The 21,978-nt window shown below is 42.2% G+C and overlaps 1 protein-coding gene across 50 annotated transcripts in view; it reads right to left on the reverse strand.

Moving 5' to 3' along the window:
• Positions 1-21,416, reverse strand: part of LOC125434739 (uncharacterized transmembrane protein DDB_G0289901-like) — a 76,063-nt gene extending 54,647 nt beyond the window's left edge. For 33 of the 50 annotated variants that reach the window (XM_048500404.1, XM_048500376.1, XM_048500385.1 and 30 more), the window contains exons 1-13: positions 21,299-21,416; positions 20,100-20,114; positions 15,380-15,403; positions 13,343-13,347; positions 13,009-13,033; positions 12,711-12,740; positions 12,419-12,448; positions 12,126-12,155; positions 10,048-10,086; positions 9,753-9,782; positions 9,461-9,490; positions 7,384-7,422; positions 594-632 (exon numbers count right to left, since the gene is read on the reverse strand). In XM_048500404.1, coding sequence (XP_048356361.1) covers positions 594-632; positions 7,384-7,422; positions 9,461-9,490; positions 9,753-9,782; positions 10,048-10,086; positions 12,126-12,155; positions 12,419-12,448; positions 12,711-12,740; positions 13,009-13,033; positions 13,343-13,347; positions 15,380-15,403; positions 20,100-20,114; positions 21,299-21,406 — 444 coding nt within the window. In that variant the 5' untranslated portion in view covers positions 21,407-21,416. The remainder of the gene's footprint in view (positions 1-593; positions 633-7,383; positions 7,423-9,460; positions 9,491-9,752; positions 9,783-10,047; positions 10,087-12,125; positions 12,156-12,418; positions 12,449-12,710; positions 12,741-13,008; positions 13,034-13,342; positions 13,348-15,379; positions 15,404-20,099; positions 20,115-21,298) is intronic. The other 17 variants (XM_048500360.1, XM_048500356.1, XM_048500355.1 and 14 more) reach the window with 17 other exon arrangements.
• Between the last annotated feature and the right edge of the window lie 562 nt (positions 21,417-21,978).

Here is a 21,978-nt window from a genome sequence, read left to right on the forward strand (position 1 = left end):
GAGGCGGATTGCGCATGGGCCATAAACAGAGCTCCCGGAATGGCAAAAACGTCTTCAGAAGGAATGTCAAAAGCGCCTTTGGAAGGACAGACTTCTGTTTTGTTCATCTTTCCTGCTACTCATGTGTGCAGGCATGCAGCAATCAATCCACACAGCCAAGCAAATCATCACGCAATACGATTGCTGCACCTGCAAATCTATGCAGGTGCAACATGCAACATGCAAAAAATCCCAATGAAGATCGCATGAGACAGAAATAGCTAGCGTATTGCTCTTTCGTCAATTTTTCATTTATTTCAATGTGAAACACTTCTTAGCAGAAAGAAAAGCAATTGTCTGCACTGTGTATCTCATGAAAGGCTTTTACACAATGGAATTTGCTCACTTAACTAATAAGAAACAATCTTGGAAAGAAACAAAATGTAGTTTTACCTTTCTCTCCTGCACAACACTTATTTGGTCTTGGTGATGCTGACACCATTCAGTTCATTAATCATCTGCTTGATTATGGCCTATGGTACTATGTATGTGTTTCTGAAGAAACAGGGGGCACACATTCGTCTGGCATAATAAAGTTTTAAGAAAAATCATACCACAGAATCTCCGCCGAGTCCACCCTTTGAAGCGAGAACCTGTACAGGAACACGAAAGAGAAGATGAAGTCAATCTCAAATTTCCATCTACACTGTTCCTTCACAATTAGATTGGACGGGTATTAAAAGCTGAGATTTCTGTCATATCTGACACTCTCTTAGTATAGGATTTTTTACACCCCTGAGAAAAATACAGAAATACGGCAGCTACCGATTTCCACAAGAGCCTATTGAAGAATCAAACTTTGGGAGCTACCTCCTCAGGAGGTGCTTTGGAAGAAGTCCCCGCAACCAAAAACAGATTTTACATTGTCCTACACCTGTTACATTAACTTTGTGCTGAATCCAGCAAAGAGAATTTGGCTTTTGTATATCTTAACAGGTATTCATACCCATCTGGTGTTGATGCTTGATTGGAATGCTTTTTTGATGGTGTAGGAGATGCAATTTGAGCTGGCATAAGAAACCTGTTAAAAACTGATGAAACAGAAATAGCCACTCCATTTTAATCACTGACTCTATATGGCTCACTGAAGAATGTGAAAAGGATTCTGACCTAGAGGGATCATTGAATGGGATGAACGGGGAGACGCTCATTAAAATCTGTATTTGAATATTTAAACAAAATTAGATATGAAGGTGGCAGGACGATAAAGGCGCGGGGCTTTCAAGTGTTTTGCACTGAGTGTCACATATATGACTATCTGCCACTAGGACAGAACTTGTGGGTGTGCCCTCGCTACAGTGAGCTCCTGGCACTCAGGAAATGTGCCACATCACCAAGCCTTTATTGGCATAGACAACAGTACAACAATAGTAAAAAACTGATTAAAAACATACACAATACAGGAAATAAATGTTAAGTGGAAGGAAATCTACTGGCATTTAGTAATTTCCAGGAGAAAGTCTGCCACTATCATACACAGAGAAGGATCAGGATTGTCCAGCAAGTAGTGTAATCTAAATAAATCTGGGGAGATCGGGTAAAAGGTAAAGGAGTAAGATTCACATTACACTTTGATTCCGATATCCTTGAATCTGAAAACAGTGTAGTGGGGCCAGAGATTCAACTGAGCTTCATCATTACTAATGGGCATAATCTTTTAGCCTTTTTCTGTTTGTTACTCACCATCTCGCCACTCAGGACACAGAAGGTCGCGGGTGTGCCTTCGCCAATAAGCCCCTGGCACCTGGTAGGAAATGTATCCGCTTCTCTTGAAGTCAATGGGCGGGCAGACCTGGAGAAGCTGGAGAGAGAGAGGCAGGAGTGGGTGACAGACAAGGCTTTCTAGGGACCTAACAGCCCGGTCCCATCTCCTGTGACATCTCTTCAGGATGTCATGGAGAATGAGAGTCTGTGGGATGGAGGGTGCCAGTCTGAGGTGGTGTGGAAGATGTTCCTCTTTAGATGGGACCCCTTCCTTAGCTGGTGATCAGATATCCTTTCGCAGTGAGGATACCCCTCGGGGAGGTGGAGGGCTCCTTGTAGTGGGCAATTTGATCATTAAGAATATAGAGAGTTGGGTTTCAGTGAGAGGCTGATGAATGCATGGCGTGCACTCTGGCCTGCCTGGCGCTTAAGGTTATGGATGTCAAGCACTTTGTCTATTCAGATAGGCTGTTAGACAAAGTGCGCTGGGTATGGAGCTGGCCATTATTTTTTGTGGTCCACATTGGCACCAACAACATTGGGAAGTGTAGCCAGAAGGTTCTGGGAAGCTAAATCTCTAGGCTGCTAGGAAACAGGTTAAAATCCAGGACCCCCCAAGGTGCCATTCTCAGAAATGCTACCTGTTCCACGCACAGGGACGAGCTTGTGGGCAAGCAGAGATACAGGGTCTCAAATGAGAAGGTGGTGTAAGGCAGAGGGGTTCAGGATTTGCTCAGGAACGTGGGGAACCTTTTGGGACAACAAGGAAGGCCTGCCTGTATTGAAAAGGGACGGGCTTCAAGCCATCTTAACCAAAAGAGGAACCAGGCTGCTGGCGCCAACATTAAAAAAAGGTGGCAGAACAGCTTTAAACTGATCACTGGGGAAATGCCGGTATGAGGAGCCGGGAGGTGGACTTCGGTTTGGAATAAGCAGTGTCCATGGGGAAGCAGACAGAGAGGGGAGGTTTTTCCTAAATCAACCGCCATACAAGCCGCAGTAGGAGCATAGCAATGTGGATAAGTAATAGTGTCTACTACAAAAGGCTCTGATGGGCAAAACATTACATAAATCCGTGTTGTTAGGACAGAGACAGTATACAGGTGTCTCTAATGCTAAAAAAGTAGGAAGCCTTTGACCTAAAATGGGGCAGCTGGAGTACAGAAAGTTTTGAAGGAGGACATTGATATAGTAAGCAATTCACAGAGACATTACGGTGGATCGAGGAGATATGTCCTCAGTGGGATGCATGTTATCCCAGTTTACAGGCTCCTACAGGAAGGATAGGACAGGGCTTTTATTGGTGGTGGGTGGGGAGAGACAGAAAAGTCGCGATAAAATAGACAATGGGGGGCTGATTCCTCTACAGAAGCATTATGGATGTCAATACTAGGGGTGAAGGATAGTTTAATATTAGCAATATATTATCATTCCCCTGACCAAAGCGCACAAGAGAATTCTGAGATGGAAAAAGAAATTAGAGAGGCCAACAAAAGCAAAAATATAGTGGTAATGGGTGATTTTAACTATCCCCATATAAACTAGAAAAATGCATTTTCAAGTCATAGTAAAGAGAGAACATTCCTGGATTTGCTAATTGACTGTGGCTTAGAGCAGATGGTTGTGGAACCAACCAGGAGAGGTGGACCCTAGATCTAATTCTAATGTGGGACCCAAGGAACCTGGGTGTGGGAAGTCAGTGTTGTTGAGCCAATAGCAGTTCCAGCCACTCACAATGCTAAGTCATCAGATTCAGCGACCCTGCAAGGCAAACAAGTAACAACTGCTAAGTTGTAGTTTACCTTTGCTCCTCTCAGAAAGGGAAATTCTCAAAAGATGAGGGGATAGTGTGCAGGAAGCTGAAAGTGGAAAATCAAGAGAGTCAAACTGTCCAAGATGCTTTGGAGGTTATTTAAAAACACAGTAATAAAAGCTCAGCTGGAATGTATTCCACAGGTTTGTGGAGACAGGCCAGAATGTGTATAAAAAAATTGTATTTTAATCAACAGCCATATGGAAAATCCAAGTTTGAACCAAAAGAAGCCAAGAATCAAACGGGGAGCTTCTGTATAGTGACCAAAAGCCTGCATTTTGCAACAGGTCAAAGGAATGTTACCAGCTTGTCAGTGACTATGCAGGCAAGCAAGATAACATCTTTAGTATCTTGGCACTAGGGGCCAACGTGACAACAGACATATGCAATTTTATAACTTTGGTTTTTGGGTTAGAACTAGCTACATGAATGTGATTAGTTAAATTACAAAGTGTTTTTCTATATAGTTAAAATGAACACAGAAATGATAATGAGAAATTCACATGTATTAGTATTTCACTATAATTCTTCTATTGTTTTAGAATCAGTGTATGTAAAATCTGTTAAATGTTTTAACATTTCAAACTGGGGAATTGTTAGAATCATTTCATGCTGGGAGAAGGAAGTTTTATGATCCAAAGGAATGTCAAGCCTGCATTGCTTGAAGGGGATATCTCTCTCGGGGAGCCAAACTACAGAAACCTATTTCTTTGAGACAGAGGGATGAAGCTTTTATGGCTGCCCCTTTGCATAGGGCAGATTCAGGAGAGTGACATGCAATCAACAGCATGTAAAGCGCTTTGATGTAGAATACAGGCTGTCTTCATGTGACAAGGAGACAGATTCTGACCAATGGGGTTTGAACATACATGCTTGTATGGGTTAATAAGTGAGTAAGGGGATGGACTGTGTGACGTCTTTGCATCTATAAAAAATAAGGTTCTTCCTCTACTGGGTGTGCCTCTTTCGAGAGCCACCCGGAGGGGCTTCAACCTCCTCCTGTAACGCTCTAAATTCTGGTCCTCTCTAATTCTGAGAGCACTGGGGTGTGTCTCTCCCTCGGGAGAGTTCACATTCTGTAATCTTATCTAAATTCTGCTAAGTAAAAACTGTCTGTTTGTTTCTAATGTCAGATGTCTTTTGCTTTTATTTCTAACTAAGTTTTTCTTCAACTAATTCTGCTGTGTAGGACCAGTAACGTGGTCCTGGCCCCACAGGTTAGGAAAGGCAGCGCCCAGTCCAAAAGAAAGCCACCATGGTTAACAAGGGAAATTGAGGAAATTATTAGGAAAAAAAGATGTCTTTTAGAAAATGGAAGTCCAACTTGACTGATGGAGAATACCAGAGAGAACACAAATGGTGGCAAAAGAAAGCAAGTTAGCTGTAAGGGAGGCAAAAGTGTGCGATTTCATTATGAGGAACGCGATGGCTGCAAACATCAAGACCACAGCAACAAACAATTCTTCAAGTACATCAACAAAGTAGGAAGCCAGCTAGGAAGCGGTGAGGCCCGATTAGATTATCAAAGGAACAAATGATGTGCTAAAACATGACAGGGAGATTGCAGAGAAGCTGAATGAATTATTTGCATCTGCCTTCACCCAAGAGGAGGTGAGGAAAATTCCTGCACCTGAACCAGGCTTCTTAGGAGGCAAATCTGAGGAACTAGCGAAGCTAGTGGTAGGCAAGAAAGAAGTTCTGGCAGCCATTGATAAACTAAATGCTACCAAATCCCCTGGCCCAGATTGCATTAATCCAAGAGTTCTTAAAGAGCTCAAGCATGAAATTGCTGATGTTCTCACTTTAATGTCAACTTATCCCTGAAATCTGCCTCCATCCCTGAAGACTGAAGATGGGCCAATGTCACAACACCTTAAGAAAGGATCTAGAGGGGACCCAGGAAATTACAGGCCAGTCAGTTTGATATCTATTCCTAGTAAATTAGTAGAATCTATCATTAAAGATAAAACTATAAAACATGTAGAAAAGCAAGACCTGCTTAGGAAGTGTCAGCATGGCTTTTGCAGAGGGAAGTCCTGTCTTACAAACTTACTAGAGTTCTTTGGGGGTGTAAACAGGCATGCGGATAAGAGGGAACCAGTGGACATTGTCTACTTGGATTTCCAAAAGGCTTTTGACAAAGTTCCTCACCAGAGACCATTGAGAAAACTCAGCAATGAAGGAATAAGAGGGGAAGTCCTCCTATGAATTAAAAACTGGTTGAAGAACAGGAAACAAAGGATGGGTATAAATGGGAAGTTCTCACAATGGAGAGATGTCGGGAGTGGTGTCCCCTTAAGGATCCGTTTTGGGACCAGTGCTCTTTAACCTATTCCATAAAACGACCTGGAAATAGGGGTGTGAGAAGCGTGGTGGCCAAGTGTGCAGATCATACCAAATTATGTAGGGTGGTGAGAACCACAAAGGATTGCAAAGAGCTCCAAGCGGACCTTGATAAATTAGGTGAGTGGGCTAAGAAATGGCAAATGCAGTTTAATGTATCAAAATGTAAAGTGATGCAATATAGGGCAAAACTTCAAACTTCTCATCTACACACTACAAGGGTTCAAAAGCACGTGGGTCACAGACCAGGAAAGGGATTTGGGCATCTATGTCAACTCAATGCATGGCAGCTGTGAAAAAGGCAAACTCGATGCTGGGGATAATTAGGAAAGGAGTTGATAAAACTGCAAAGATTGTCATGCCCTTATATAAAGCCGTGGTGCGACTGCACTTTGAGCATTGCTAAGCGAATTCTGGTCACGCTACATCTCAAAAGGATATCGAAGAGATAGAAAAGTGCAGAGAAGGGCAACAAGGATGATTGAAGGCTGGAGCACCTTCCTTATGAGAAAGAGATCGCAGCATTTGGGACTCCTTTAGTTTGGAGAGGAGACGCTCTCAGGGGATATGATTGAAGTCCATAAAATTATGCATGGGCAGAAAATGCCACAGAGAGAATTTTTCTCGGCCAATACTAGAACCAGGGGCATTCATTGAAAATGCTGGGGAAGAATTAGGACTTATAAAAGGAAACATTTTTTCACACAACGTGTGATTGGTGTTTGGAATATGCTGCCGCAGAAGGTGGTGATGGCCACTAACCTGGATAGCTTTAAAAAGGGCTTGGACAGATTTATGGAGGAAAAGTCGATCTATGGCTACCAATCTTGATCCTTCTTGATCTCAGATTGCAAATGCCTTAGCAGACCAGATGCTCAGGAGCAGCAGGAGTAGAAGGACATTGCTTTCATCTCCTGCATGTGAGCTCCCAAAGGCACCTGGTGGGCCACTGTGAGTAGCAGAGTTCTGGACTAGATAGACTCTGGTCTGATCCAGCAGGCTAGTTCTTATGTTCTTATGTTCTTATTTCGTCTTGGTGTGGGAGTATGGGATGCTGACACCATTCAGTTCATTAATCATCTGCCCCCTGTCTCCTACCTCCTTCCTCTGGTTTTTTGTTTGTTTTAATTATGTGGCACATTTTAGTGGGAGCCTTTTGGGTTCCCCCAGTGGTGGGGGGTTGGTTTTAGTTCTTGGATGCTGGTTGTATTGCTGTTTATTGGTTTTAATAAGGAGAGAGGGCTTGTATTATATTTGTACCAGTTTTAACTTTTCCCTGTCAGTATATGTTTATTTTGTACACCCCCCTGAGCCCTCCAAGGGAAGGCGGCATATAAATCCAATACTTAATAAACAAACAAACAAACAAACAAATGAATAACTAAATAAATAAAAATAATGGCCTATGGTACTATGTATGTGTTTCTGAAGAAACAGGGGGCACAAGTTTGTCTGGTATAATAAAGTAATAAGAAAAATCATACCGCAGGACCTCCACCGAGCCCGCCCAGTGAACCAAGACTCTGTACAGGAACAAAAAAAAGAAGATGAAGTCAATCTCAAATTTCCATCTACACTGTTCCTTCACAATTAGATTGAACGGTTGAAAAAAAAGAGAAAATTGTCATACTGACACTTTCTTAGTACAGATTTACACCCTGAGAAAAATACAGAAATACTGTGCCAATGATTTCCACAGGAGCCTATTGAAGAATCAAACTTTGGGAGCTACCTCCTCAGGAGGTGCTTTGGAAGAAGTCCCCGCAACCAAAAACGGATTTTACATTGTCCTACACCTGTTACATATACTTTGTGCTGAATCCAGCAATGAGAGTTTGGCTTTTGTATATCTTAACAGGTATTCATACCCATCTGGCATTGATGCTTGATTGGAATGCTTTTTGGATGGTGTAGGAGACACAATTTGAACTGACATGAGAAACCTGTTAAAAAACCGACTAAACAGAAATAGCCACTCCATTTTAATCACTGACTCTATATGGCTCACTGAGGAATGTGAAAAGGATTCTGACCTAAAGGGATCGTTGAATGGGATGAAAACATGCTGTTTCTCATGACTGAACTTTTTCTCATTGAACTGATAAGGAACCTTCTGGTAAAGAAGCAAAATTTAGTTTTACCTTTCTCTGCTGCACAACATTTATTTGGTCTGGTGTCTTACTGAGAGAGCTTGGGATTCTGATTGCATTCAGTTCATTAGTCATGTCCTTGATTATGGCCAGTGCCATCATGTGTGCGTGTCTGAAGAAACAGGGGGACGCACACTTGTCTGGTTTAATAAAGTAATAAGAAAAATCATACCCCAGAACCTCCACCCAGTGAAACAGGAGAGTTTGCAGAAGAAAGAGGTTGTACAGGAACACAAAAGAGAAGATGAAATCATTCTTAGATTTCCATCTACATTTTCCCATCTGACATAGTTTGGATGCTTGTAATAAAGTAGATAGGCATACTGACACATTTTTACTATAGCCACCCTGCCCAATATATAGAGATTCACTGCCGATGATTTCCACAAGAGCTTACTAAAGAATCAAATTTTGGGAGCTAACTCCTCAGGAGTTGCGTTGACAAACAGGAGATATTCTCTGATGATTTCTCTACAGAGGTGGATTCTGCATGGGCCATAAACAGAGCTCCCGGAATGGCAAAAACATCTTCTGAAGGAATGGCAAAAGCGTCCTCAGAAGGACAGACTTCTGTTTTTCCATCTTTCTTGCTACACATGTATGCAGGCATGCAGCTATGAATCCCCACCGCCAAGCTTAATGCGTCGCTCATCACCGCTGTATTGCACCTGCAAAGTTCATGCAGCTGCAACATGCACATATGCAAAAGTCCTTCCAATGAAGATCGCGATGATGACGGTAGAAATAGCTAAATGCGATACTCTTTTGATAGAAATGAATAGCATATTGCTGTGTCATCAAGTTTTTAAAATCTTTTTAATGTGAAACTCTTCCTTAGCAGAAAGAAAGCAATTGTTCGTACCGTATCTCTCATGAAAGGCTTTCACACAACGGAATTTTCTCACCTAACTAATAAGGAACAATTTTGGAAAGAAACAAAATGTAGTTTTACCTTTCTCTGCTGCACAACACTTCTTTGGTCTTGGTGGGGGAGCTTGGGATGCTGACACCATTCAGTTCATTAATCATCTGCCCCTGTCTCCCCGACCCTTCCCCTGGTTTTCTTTCTGGTTGTTTTAATTATGTGGCACATTTTTAGTGGGGCCTTCTTTTGGACTCTTAAGGGGTTTTGGCTTTGCCTCGGGTGCTGGTTGTAGTGCTGTTTATTGGTTTTAATAAGGAGGCAGGACTTGAATTATCTTTGTACCAGTTTTAACTTTCCCCTATCAGTATATGTTTATTTTGAACACCGCCCTGAGTCCTCCGGGGGGGGGGGAGGGGCGGTATACAAATCCAATACTGAATAAATAGATGCATAAAAATAATGGCCTATGGTACTATGTATGTGTTTCTGAAGAAACAGGGGGACACAGATTTGTCTGGTATAATAAAGTAATAAGAAAAATCATACCGCAGGACCTCCGGCCAGTGAACTAAGACCCTGTACAGGAACAAAAAAGAGAAGATGAAGTCAATCTCAAATTTCCATCGACACTGTTCCTCCTTTACTTTTAACTTTCCCCTGTCAGTATATGTTTATTTTGAACACCGCCCTGAGTCCTCCAGGGGGGGGCGGCATACAAATCCAATACTGAATAAATAAATGCATAAAAATAATGGCCTATAGTACTATGTATGTGTTTCTGTAGAAACAGGGGGACACAGATTTGTCTGGTATAATAAAGTAATAAGAAAAATCATACCGCAGCACCTCCGGCCAGTGAACTAAGACCCTGTACAGGAACAAAAAAGAGAAGATGAAGTCAATCTCAAATTTCCATCTACACTGTTCCTCCTTTCCTTTTAACTTTCCCTTGTCAGTATATGTTTATTTTGAACGCCGCCCTGAGTCCTCCGGGGGAGGGCAGTATATAAATCCAATACTACATAAATATATAAATAAATAAAAATAATGGCCTATGGTACTATGTATGTGTTTCTGAAGAAACAGGGGGCACATGTTTGTCTGGTATAAAAAAGTAATAAGAAAAATCATACCGCAGAGCTTCCGCCGAGTGCGCCCAGTGAACCAAGACCCTGTACGGGAACACAAAAAAAAGGTGAAGTCAATCTCAAATTTCCATCTACACTGTTCCTTCACAATTAGAAAGACGGTTGCAAAAAAAAAGGAGATTGTCATACTGACACTCTCTTAGTATAGATTTACACCCTGAGAAAAATACAGAAATACTGTGCCAATGATTTCCACAGGATTTCATTATTAATCAAACTTTGGGAGCTACCTCCTCAGCAGGTGCTTGGGAAAAAGTCCCCACAACCAAAAACGGATTTTAAATTGTCCACAACTGTTACTTTTACTTTGTGCTGAATCCAGCAACGAGAGTTTGGCATTTGTATATCTTAACAGGTATTCATACCCATCTGGTGTTGATGCTTGATTGGAATGCTTTTTGGATGGTGTAGGAGACACAATTTGAAGTGGCATGAGAAACCTATTAAAAAACTGACGAAACAGAAGTAGCCACTCCATTTTAATCACTGACTCTATATGGCTCACTGAGGAATGTGAAAAGGATTCTGACCAAGAGGGAACGTTGAATGGGATGAAAACATGTGTTTCTCATGAAAGGCTACAACACAGTTAAACTTTCATATTGAACTGATAAGGAACCGCCTGGTAAAGAAGCAAAAATTAGTTTTATCATTTTCTGCTGCACAACATTTATTTGGTCTGGTGTTTTACAGAGAGAACTTGGGATTCTGTTAGCATTCAGTTCATTAGTCATGTCCTTGATTATGGCCAGTGCTATCATGTGTGCGTGTCTGAAGAAACAAGGGGACGCACACTTGTCTGGTATAATAAAGCAATAAGAAAAATCATACTCCAGAAACACCACCCAGTGAACCAGGAGAGTTTGCAGAAGAAAGAGGTTGTACAGGAACACAAAAGAGAAGATGAAATCATTCTCAGATTTCCATCTACATTTTTCCATCTGACATAGTTTGGATGCTTGTAATAAAGTAGATAGGCATACTGACACATTTTTACTATAGATACCCTGCCCAAAAGATAGAGATACACTGCCAATGATTTCCACAAGAGCTTATTAAAGAATCGAATTTTGGGGAGCCTAACTTCGGAGGTGCTTTGACAAACAGGAGATATTCCTCTTGATGATTTACAGAGGAATTGGATTCTGCATGGGCCATTAACAGATTCGGGGAATGGCAAAAAATGTCTTCAGAAGGAATGGCAAAAGCGCCCTCAGAAGGACAGACTTCTGTTTTTTCCATCTTTCCTGCTACACATGTATGCAGGCATGCAGCGATGTATCCTCACAGCCAAGCGAATCATCACGCAATACGATTGGCTGCACCTGCAATGCTATGCAGCTGCAACATGCAATATGCAAAAAATCCCAATGAAGATCGCATGAGACAGAAATAGCTAGCGTATTACTCTTTTTGATAGAAATAGCTAGCATATTGCTGTGTCATCAAGTTTTAAATTCCTTTAATGTGAAACTTATCCTAGCAGAAAGAAAAGCAGTTGTCTGCACTGTGTATCTCATGAAAGGCTTTCACACAACGGAATTTTCTCACCTAACTAAGAAGGAACAATTTTGGAAAGAAACAAAATGTAGTTTTACCTTTCTCTGCTGCACAACACTTCTTTGGTCTTGGTGGGGGAGCTTGGGATGCTGACACCATTCAGTTCATTAATCATCTGCCCCCTGTCTCCTGACCCTTCCCCTGGTTTTCTGGTTGTTTTAATTATGTGGCACATTTTAGTGGGGGCATTTTGGGTTCCCCCAGTGGGATAAGGGGGTTTGGTTTTAGTTCTCGGGTGCTGGTTGTAGTGCTGTTTATAGGTTTTAATAAGGAGGCAGGGCTTGTATTATATTTGTACCGGTTTTAACTTTCCCCTGTCAGTATATGTTTATTTTGAACACCGCCCTGAGTCCTCCGGGGGGGGGGGGAAGGGCCGTATACAAATCCAATACTGAATAAATAAATGCATAAAAATAATGGCCTATGGTACTATGTATGTGTTTCTGAAGAAACAGGGGGACACAGATTTGTCTGGTATAATAAAGTAATAAGAAAAATCATACCGCAGCACCTCCGGCCAGTGAACTAACACCCTGTACAGGAACAAAAAAGAGAAGATGAAGTCAATCTCAAATTTCCATCTACACTTTTCCTCCTTTCATTTTAACTTTCCCCTGTCAGTATATAAGCTTATTTTGAACACCGCCCTGAGTCCTCCCGAGGCTGCGATATACAAATCCAATACTGAATAAATAAATGCATAAAAATAATGGCCTATGGTACTATGTATGTGTTTCTGAAGAAACAGGGGGACACAGATTTGTCTGGTATAATAAAGTAATAAGAAAAATCATACCGCAGCACCTCCGGCCAGTGAACTAACACCCTGTACAGGAACAAAAAAGAGAAGATGAAGTCAATCTCAAATTTCCATCTACACTGTTCCTCCTTTCCTTTTAACTTTCCCCTGTCAGTATATGTTTATTTTGAACACCGCCCTGAGTCCTCCAGGGGAGAGCGGTATACAAATCCAATACTGAATAAATAAATGCATAAAAATAATGGCCTATGGTACTATGTATGTGTTTCTGAAGAAACAGGGGGACACAGATTTGTCTGGTATAATAAAGTAATAAGAAAAATCATACCGCAGCACCTCCGGCCAGTGAACTAACACCCTGTACAGGAACAAAAAAGAGAAGATGAAGTCAATCTCAAATTTCCATCTACACTGTTCCTCCTTTCCTTTTAACTTTCCCCTGTCAGTATATGTTTATTTTGAACACCGCCCTGAGTCCTCCGGGGGGGGGGAGGGGCGGTATACAAATCCAATACTGAATAAATAAATGCATAAAAATAATGGCCTATGGTACTATGTATGTGTTTCTGAAGAAACAGGGGGACACAGATTTGTCTGGTATAATAAAGTAATAAGAAAAATCATACCGCAGGACCTCCGGCCAGTGAACTACATTCCTATTACAGGAATTAAAAAAAAAGAGAAGATGAAGTCAATCTCAAATTTCCATCTACACTGTTCCTCCTTTCCTTTTAACTTTCCCTTGTCAGTATATGTTTATTTTGAACACCGCCCTGAGTCCTCCGGGGGAGGGCAGTATATAAATCCAATACTACATAAATATATAAATAAATAAAAATAATGAACTATGGTACTATGTATGTGTTTCTGAAGAAACAGGGGGCACATGTTTGTCTGGTATAAAAAAGAGTACAAGAAAAAATCATATCGCAGAGCTTTCCGAAAGCGCCCAGTGAACCAAGACCCTGTACGGGAACACAAAAAAAAGGTGAAGTCAATCTCAAATTTCCATCTACACTGTTCCTTCACAATTAGAAAGACGGTTGTAAAAAAAAAGGAGATTGTCATACTGACACTCTCTTAGTATAGATTTACACCCTGAGAAAAATACAGAAATACTGTGCCGATGATTTCCACAGGAGCCTATTGAAGAATCAAACTTTGGGAGCTACCTCCTCAGCAGGTGCTTGGGAAAAAGTCCCCACAACCAAAAACGGATTTTACATTGTCCACAATTGTTACTTTTACTTTGTGCTGAATCCAGCAACGAGAGTTTGGCATTTGTATATCTTAACAGGTATTCATACCCATCTGGTGTTGATGCTTGATTGGAATGTTTTTGGGATGGTGTAGGAGACACAATTTGAACTGGCATGAGAAACCTATTAAAAAACTGACGAAACAGAAGTAGCCACTCCATTTTAATCACTGACTCTATATGGCTCACTGAGGAATGTAAAAAGGATTCTGACCAAGAGGGAACGTTGAATGGGATGAAACTTATGTTTCTTCATGTAGAAGGCTACAACACAGTTAAACTTTCATATTGAACTGATAAGGAACCGCCTGGTAAAGAAGCAAAAATTAGTTTTATCATTTTCTGCTGCACAACATTTATTTGGTCTGGTGTTTTACAGAGAGAACTTGGGATTCTGTTAGCATTCAGTTCATTAGTCATGTCCTTGATTATGGCCAGTGCTATCATGTGTGCGTGTCTGAAGAAACAAGGGGACGCACACTTGTCTGGTATAATAAAGCAATAAGAAAAATCATACTCCAGAAACACCACCCAGTGAACCAGGAGAGTTTGCAGAAGAAAGAGGTTGTACAGGAACACAAAAGAGAAGATGAAATCATTCTCAGATTTCCATCTACATTTTTCCATCTGACATAGTTTGGATGCTTGTAATAAAGTAGATAGGCATACTGACACATTTTTACTATAGATACCCTGCCCAAAAGATAGAGATACACTGCCAATGATTTCCACAAGAGCTTATTAAAGAATCGAATTTTGGGAGCTAACTTTTCAGGAGGTGCTTTGACAAACAGGAGATATTCTCTGATGATTTCTCTACAGAGGTGGATTCTGCATGGGCCATTAACAGAGCTCCGGGAATGGCAAAAAATGTCTTCAGAAGGAATGGCAAAAGCGCCCTCAGAAGGACAGACTTCTGTTTTTTCCATCTTTCCTGCTACACATGTATGCAGGCATGCAGCGATGTATCCTCACAGCCAAGCGAATCATCACGAATTTGCGATTATTGCACTCGCAATGCTTATGCAGCTTACAGCATTACATGCAAGTGCAAAAAATCCCAATGAAGATCGCATGAGACAGAAATAGCTAGCGTATTACTCTTTTTGATAGAAATAGCTAGCATATTGCTGTTTCATCAAATTTTAAATTCCTTTAATGTGAAACTTATCCTAGCAGAAAGAAAAGCAGTTGTCTGCACTGTGTATCTCATGAAAGGCTTTCACACAACGGAATTTTCTCACCTAACTAATAAGGAACAATTTTGGAAAGAAACAAAATGTAGTTTTACCTTTCTCTGCTGCACAACACTTCTTTGGTCTTGGTGGGGGAGCTTGGGATGCTGACACCATTCAGTTCATTAATCATCTGCCCCCTGTCTCCTGACCCTTCCCCTGGTTTTCTGGTTGTTTTAATTATGTGGCACATTTTAGTGGGGGCCTTTCGGGTTCCCCCAGGGGGGTTTGGTTTTAGTTCTCGGGTGCTGGTTGTAGTGCTGTTTATTGGTTTTAATAAGGAGGCAGGGCTTGTATTATATTTGTACCAGTTTTAACTTTCCCCTATCAGTATATGTTTATTTTGTACACCACTCTGAGCCCTCCGGTGGAGGGCGGTATACAAATCCAATACTGAATAAATAAATGCATAAAAATAATGGCCTATGGTACTATGTATGTGTTTCTGAAGAAACAGGGGGCACACGTTTGTCTGGTATAATGAAGTAATAAGAAAAATCATACCGCAGAGCCTCCTCCGAGTCCGCCCTGTACAGGAACACAAAAAAGAAGGTGGAGTCAATCTCAAATTTCCATCTATACTGTTCCTTCACAATTAGATTGGATGGTTGTTAAAAAGGGGGGGAATTGTCATACTGACACTCTCTTAGTATAGATTTACACCCTGAGAAAAACACAGAAATACTGTGCCAATGATTTCCACAAGAGCCTATTGAAGAATCAAACTTTGGGTGCTGCCTGTTAAAAAAACTGATGAAACAAAAATAGCCACTCCATTTTAATCATGGGCTGTTTCCGCACAGGCGGAATACAGCGTCCCAGGGATGCTAAAAACAGCATCCCTGGGGAGCAGTTCACATGGCCGCCGCTGCTGTATCGCAACCCTCGAGTTGAATGGCAGCAAATGGAAGGTGCCATTCCTCCCTTTCCCGAATGCCTTACCATCCCTCCGAACTTCCAGCATGTCGCCCAGGCCTGGGGACATTCCCCCCCTGTCCTGTGACTCCGGAGCAGTTGCACAGGGTAGGGAGGCATGTCCCCTGGCCTGGGCAATGTGCCGGAAGGTCAGAGGGATGGTAAGGCATTCGGGCGATGGCACGATGTTTAGCCTTCTGGCAAGCCAGGCTGCTTGCCAGATCTTCTCTACCGGGACTATTAAGTCGCCGAATGGTCCCAGATGGAGTAGCGTTAGCTATGTCATATGTGCCAAACGCGACCCCTGAGTATAAGCTATGACTGTGCGGAAACAGCCACTGACTCTATATGGCTCACTGAAGAATGTAAAAAGGATTCTTTCCTTTTTCTTTCACATTGAACGAATAAGGAATTGCCTGGTAAAGAAGCAAAAATTAGTTTTACCTTTCTCTGGTGTCTTATTCAGAGAGCTTGGGATTCTGATACCATTCAGTTCATTAGTCATGTCCTTGATTATGGCCAGTGTTATTATGTGTGTGTGTCTGAAGAAACAGGGGGGACACATTTGTCTGATATAATAAAGTAATAAGAAAAATCATACCCCAGAAACTCTGCCAAAGAACCAAGACAGTTTGCAGAAGAAAGAGGTTATACGGGAACACAAAAAGAAGATGAAATCATTCTTAGATTTCCATCTACATTTTTCCATCTGACATAGATTGGATGCTTGTAATAAAGATAGGCATACTGACACATTTTTAGTATTGATTACAATCCTGCCCAAAATACAGAAATACACTGCCAATGATTTCTCCAAGAGATTACTGAAGAATCAAAATTTGGGAGCAAACTCCTTTAGGAGGTGCCTTGAGAGACAGAAGATATTCTCTTACAGTTTCTCTATAGAACGAGACTAATTGGTCTTGGATATTATGTGTTTGACTTTTGGATAGCCTAACAATTATTTATTCTGTCAATGTTGCTAGTTTTGATCAATTGTCTTAGGGTTGTGAAGGTGTAGGAGGACATCCTCTGAATTGGCACCAGAAGCTATTGAAAACCTCATGAGACAAAAATGGCCAGCCCACTGCTGAACTTGTGACCTGAGGTTTCCCACCAAGGATCTTTACAGGAATATGAAACTACGGCATTGGTTTTTTTCCAATATTCCCTCTGAACAGTTTCTTTTCAGCTTTGAGGGATCATTTAACTCAAGAAGTTGTGGACATTGGGTTTGAAATGGAGTTGTGGACATTGGGTTTAAAATTCTGTTAGCATGCAACTCTTCTTGGCCAGAGAAGAGGAATGCTTTGCAAGGTGTTTTTTTTAATGAAGGACATGAACACAGCACAACTTATAGGCTCCTTCTGCACATGCAAAATAATGCACTTTCAAACTGCTTTCAATGCTCTTTGAAGCTGTGCGGAATAGCAAAATCTTTTTGCAAACAGTTGTGAAAGTGGTTTGAAAATGCATTATAGAATACCCAGAATACCCTGCACTACCCTTATTCGGGTTGGTATCTTTACATTGCAGTTTGGGATGAAGTTATTATTTAATTTACTTATAATCGCCTCATCTGATTTAATAGAATTTTGTATCTTCTTCTGAAAACGTAGGAAGACAGAGTTGTTTTACTGTGATTCTTATGATACACATCTCTTTTTTTATCAAAACAAGATACATTTAATTTACATTTCTATGATATATGATGCTTATTCAGTCCATTGGCTTATTATGGGAGGCTGGGATTCAAATAACATCAGATGCATAAACCATATCGTTGATCATAGTGACTAGTGCATTGTTTGAGCTTAAGGGCCTTCAGCCAATACAACAGAGTTTAGTTGTTCTTGAATGCTTCTTCTCTGACCCTTTGGCTATGAGTTATCTCACTCTCTCTCTCTTTCATTTTCTCTCTGTGGCTCATTCTGCACATGCAGAATAATGCATTTTCAAACTGCTTTCAGTGCTCTTTGAAGCTGTGCGGAATGGCAAAATCCACTTGCAAACAGTTGTGAAAGTGGTTTGAAAACGCATCATTTTGTGTGTGCAGAAGGGGCCTGTGTCTGTTTCTCTCTCATACAGAAGCACACTGGTGGATGCTGGGGGTTAGTTCAGCTTCCCCTGCCTGCTCTCTTTCTACTTATTCTCTCACTGTGGCCGTTTCCGCACACGGCCAAGGTAGGGGTCAGGTCGGCGTACATGACGCCGACCTGACCCCTCTGGGACCGTTCGCATGAACGGTCCCAGGACCTCCCGGGACGATGGCACAGCGCTGCTCTGTCATCAGGGCTGCGACCTGATGCTTCGCCAGGGGAGAGTCGCAGGGCAGAAGGGGGTGTCCCCAGACCTGCAAAGCGACCACGCCAGAGGAGCCGCAGGGACAGGTAAGGTCTACTGGACATGAGGTGGGAGGAAGACAGCCTTGGAGGCCACTGCCCGTCGCCACACGGCAGCGTGACTTAAGCCGCTCGATTTTCCATAAACCTCGCTTGGGAAGCGAGGTTGGAAAACGGCGGCTTCGCACCGTTCGGGTGGAGCGAGGGCGGTGTGGCTGCGAAGCCACTGCGCCCCCTGTGCGAACGGCTCCCTGGGGACAGCGTTTTTGCCGTCCCCAGGGCGCCATATACGGCCCGTGCGGAAAGGGCCATAGAAAGATCTGCACAGCAGCAGCCAATTGCCCCTCATCATCTGCTCCCTTGCAAAAGACTAATCATTTGCTTCCAGTTCCCTGCCCCATTTCCTCAGCTGCACAGGAGAGCTTCTCTGTCCCAAGAGCAGCTTTGCCATTTGGTAAATGAGCCCATAGCTGGAGTTAGTAAAAGTGGTGGAGAGGGGGAAAGTTCACCATCATTCCATGCCCTAGAGATGATGGATGGGACCATATTTTATTGCAGTGTGCCCTGCGTAGGGCCCCTTCTGCACATGCAGAACAAGGCACTTTCAATCCAATTTCACAATTTTATGCAAGTGGATTTTGCTATTCTGCACAGTAAAATCCAGCTACAAAGTACACTGAAAGTGGACTGAAAGTGCATTACTCTGCATGTGCAGAAGGGGCCTAAGTTAAGTAAAATCTTTAGTCATTCTATCCCTTTTCCTCAAATGTTTCTTACCTAATAAATAGTAACAGCAAGCCAATCTCATTTGGCTATGATCAGATCACGTGGGAGGGCCCCAAATTGAATTTTTGTCTGGAGGGCTCATGGTGGCTCAGGGCAATCTTAAACCCTTGAATATGCTTTATCCATTTGCAAAGACATTTTTAGAAAGTGGGGTAAACTGACAAACACAAAACCTTTCCGGCAAAAAAAAGGATGTTAGAGATGAATAAAACCTATTTTGCTGTCTCTCAGAAATAACAACCCCAGAATCAACTGGGCCGTAATTGCGACAGGGGGCAGGGCACATGGTGAGCTCCGGAGCAGTGAGCATGCATGCCCTGGACTGGACGTGTGGCTGAGCCATACCCGGCCCAATTATGTGATGCCCATGAGTGTTAGGGGTGGCGCACGCTCCCTATATATTAGGGAGCACGCGGTTGCTCCGGCCTTCTTCGACGCCGGGACCAAACTGATCCACCCACCCTCCCTATTTGGGCAGGGCTTTTGTGCTGCTCATTTTGTCACAGCCTTGGCAGTTTGGGCAGAGGAGCGCATCTTTAGGGGAGGCCGAGCTTGCACGCTGGCCCTCCCCATGGTTGGGGGCCTCCATAAGAGGCTTGGGGTGGGGCGGGCTCATGGCTCATTCCACAGAGGCCTCTGCAATTCGAACCTGACACCCCAGCAGGAAGGGGGCCACAGCAGGTGGGTGCCCAGATGGTCCAGGACCTCTCTGTCCTCCCCAATATGATTGGGGTTTGATGCCGGGGTGCTGACCGGCCGCAAAATGAACGCGCTCCTCTTGCTTGCCCAGCTTCTGTCTCAATAAATGGTTGCAGCCCATTTTAATTCCAAGATTATTCACCAGAAGGAATCTGGTGGTTATTCACCAGAAGAAACCTCTGCGCATCTGGGTGCAAAATATCAGAACCACTGTTGTGCACTGAATACGGATTTAGCATTGGGCCCAGGTGTATATCAGATTCTCTATTTAAAACCACAAAAAATGTTATAGGGCATCTCAAATTGGTCATTGTGCATTGTGTGTACCACTGGTAAAACAAAATAACATGTAACCTGCTGCCCATTTGCAGTAGCAAATATACAGTTTTCACTTTGTGTATGAGAAATATTTATAGAATTCTTGAAGCATGTGTGGGTGTTGGGAAGTTTATCTTAATGTATCGACCATTTGCAATACTTACCCCAAGGAGTGGAGCCTAAAGGAAAAGGGGAAAAAAAGTTATTTCTTCATACCCATAGACACAATTTCACTTCTTAGTATCTAAATAAAACAGCACTCCAGTGGCACCTTATGTACTAAAATCATTTAAATCAGCATGATTTTCTTTTTAGTCAAAGCTCGAAGCTACTTCTCTGGACCTGCTGGCTACAGAACGTTACCTTTAACTATTGTATTACACTATAGACCCGTGGTGGCAAACCTTTGGCACTCCAGATGTTATGGACTACAATTCCCATCAGCCCATGCCAGCGTGGCCAATTGGCCAAGCTGGCAGGGGCTGATGGGAATTGTGGTCCATAACATCTGGAGTGCCAAAGGTTCGCCACCACTGCTTTAGACAGAAAATAGGAAGCATGTATTGTCTAGGGGTGGGCAATTAGATATTGCTTGTCTCATACTTTGCCCAATATTTACCATATCAGATCGGATTGGCACTATCTGTTACCATGAAAGGCTTCCCAGATTCCAATATTTTCTCCAAATCTATATTGGAAATATCAGATGAGGAGATGTTTCACAGTCTGCAGCTTCATGACCATTGCACTTTAAAAGTCCTTATTTTCAGTGGCCAACTCTGAGCTAAGGAGGCCAGCTCTACCACTCATTGAAAATAATTATGCTTTGAAGTGCTTGATGTGCCCCAGAGCAACTGGTGCTGAAGGTCCTTACATTTCCTCCCTCCCTCCCAGTTCTTCCTGCTTCCAGAGGGAAAGACACTTGAAAATGTTCGTGTTGTATGGTAATGTTGGGAAGGGCAGCATAAGGAGCATTGTTCCAATACCTCCAGAACAACTTTCCAGCGGGATAACAATACCTCTGGTACTTAATGATAAAGAAAAAAAAGACCTTCCCAACTTTCCAAAGCAGAATGAAGGAAAAATAATAATTCTGCAAGCACACACCTCTAGTGTGGTCTAATGGCAAATTAAAAAAAAGAAATCAAACAACTTTTGAAGTGATCTCTAATTGTAGAATTCTTAACACCGTGCACAGAAAAAAATGGAACGTTCTCAGATTATTAGCTTAGGTCTTTTGCAGCACCCTTTGCATCCCTAGAAAGTTTGTAATCATATCTATCACTGAGTCTTCCTGAATAACCTGACTAATGTGAATGAAGCCCATCACAAAGTCATTTTAAAGAGCAAAATGCATACTTACTGATCCACTTTCCCTTGGAGAAATGAGAAGGACTACAAGAACGGTAGCCACGGCATGGAACTTCATCTTGAATTCTCTTTCACCCATTTCAAGTATGAAGTCAACCATACAGAGACTCCAGATCTTCTGCATTTGGGCCATGCACCTCTCCTTGTATTTAAAGGCTGGTTGGACAAACACGATAATTATGGACAATTATCATTTTTGCCAATCAGGAAAGGTTAACCCTAATCCTATAAAGGGTAAATATTGATTCCAAAGGGCAGAGGCCAATTTGATGCCAAAGAGTAAATGGTATTATTCTTTTTAAGTACATGCAAACAGACATATCCATTAGAAATGAAGAGGCCAACATTACAAACCCCTTTCACAAAACACTTATGAAATATACAACAGTGGAAAAGTCATTGGGAGGGGATTTAATATTCTCAATAAAAATGGAAAAGATAGTGAGAGGGGACGTGGCATTCTCAATAACACCTTCATACTTAATAAACATCAATATATCTAGTTGTCAACGTGGCCTCATCTGTGGATACTTTCATCTGGAGAACGGGACCTTGGACAGACAAGTCAGATCTTTTTTGAAGCCTGAGAAAAGCTATGGGTTTGCTGAAAAATCTGTTATTAAAACACACAGTCACACACAGATTTAACCCTTTGTCACAAGCTGGGTGGCC

Source organism: Sphaerodactylus townsendi, linkage group LG06, assembly GCF_021028975.2.
Source record: "Sphaerodactylus townsendi isolate TG3544 linkage group LG06, MPM_Stown_v2.3, whole genome shotgun sequence".
In the NCBI taxonomy this organism is placed as follows: Eukaryota; Metazoa; Chordata; class Lepidosauria; order Squamata; family Sphaerodactylidae; genus Sphaerodactylus; species Sphaerodactylus townsendi.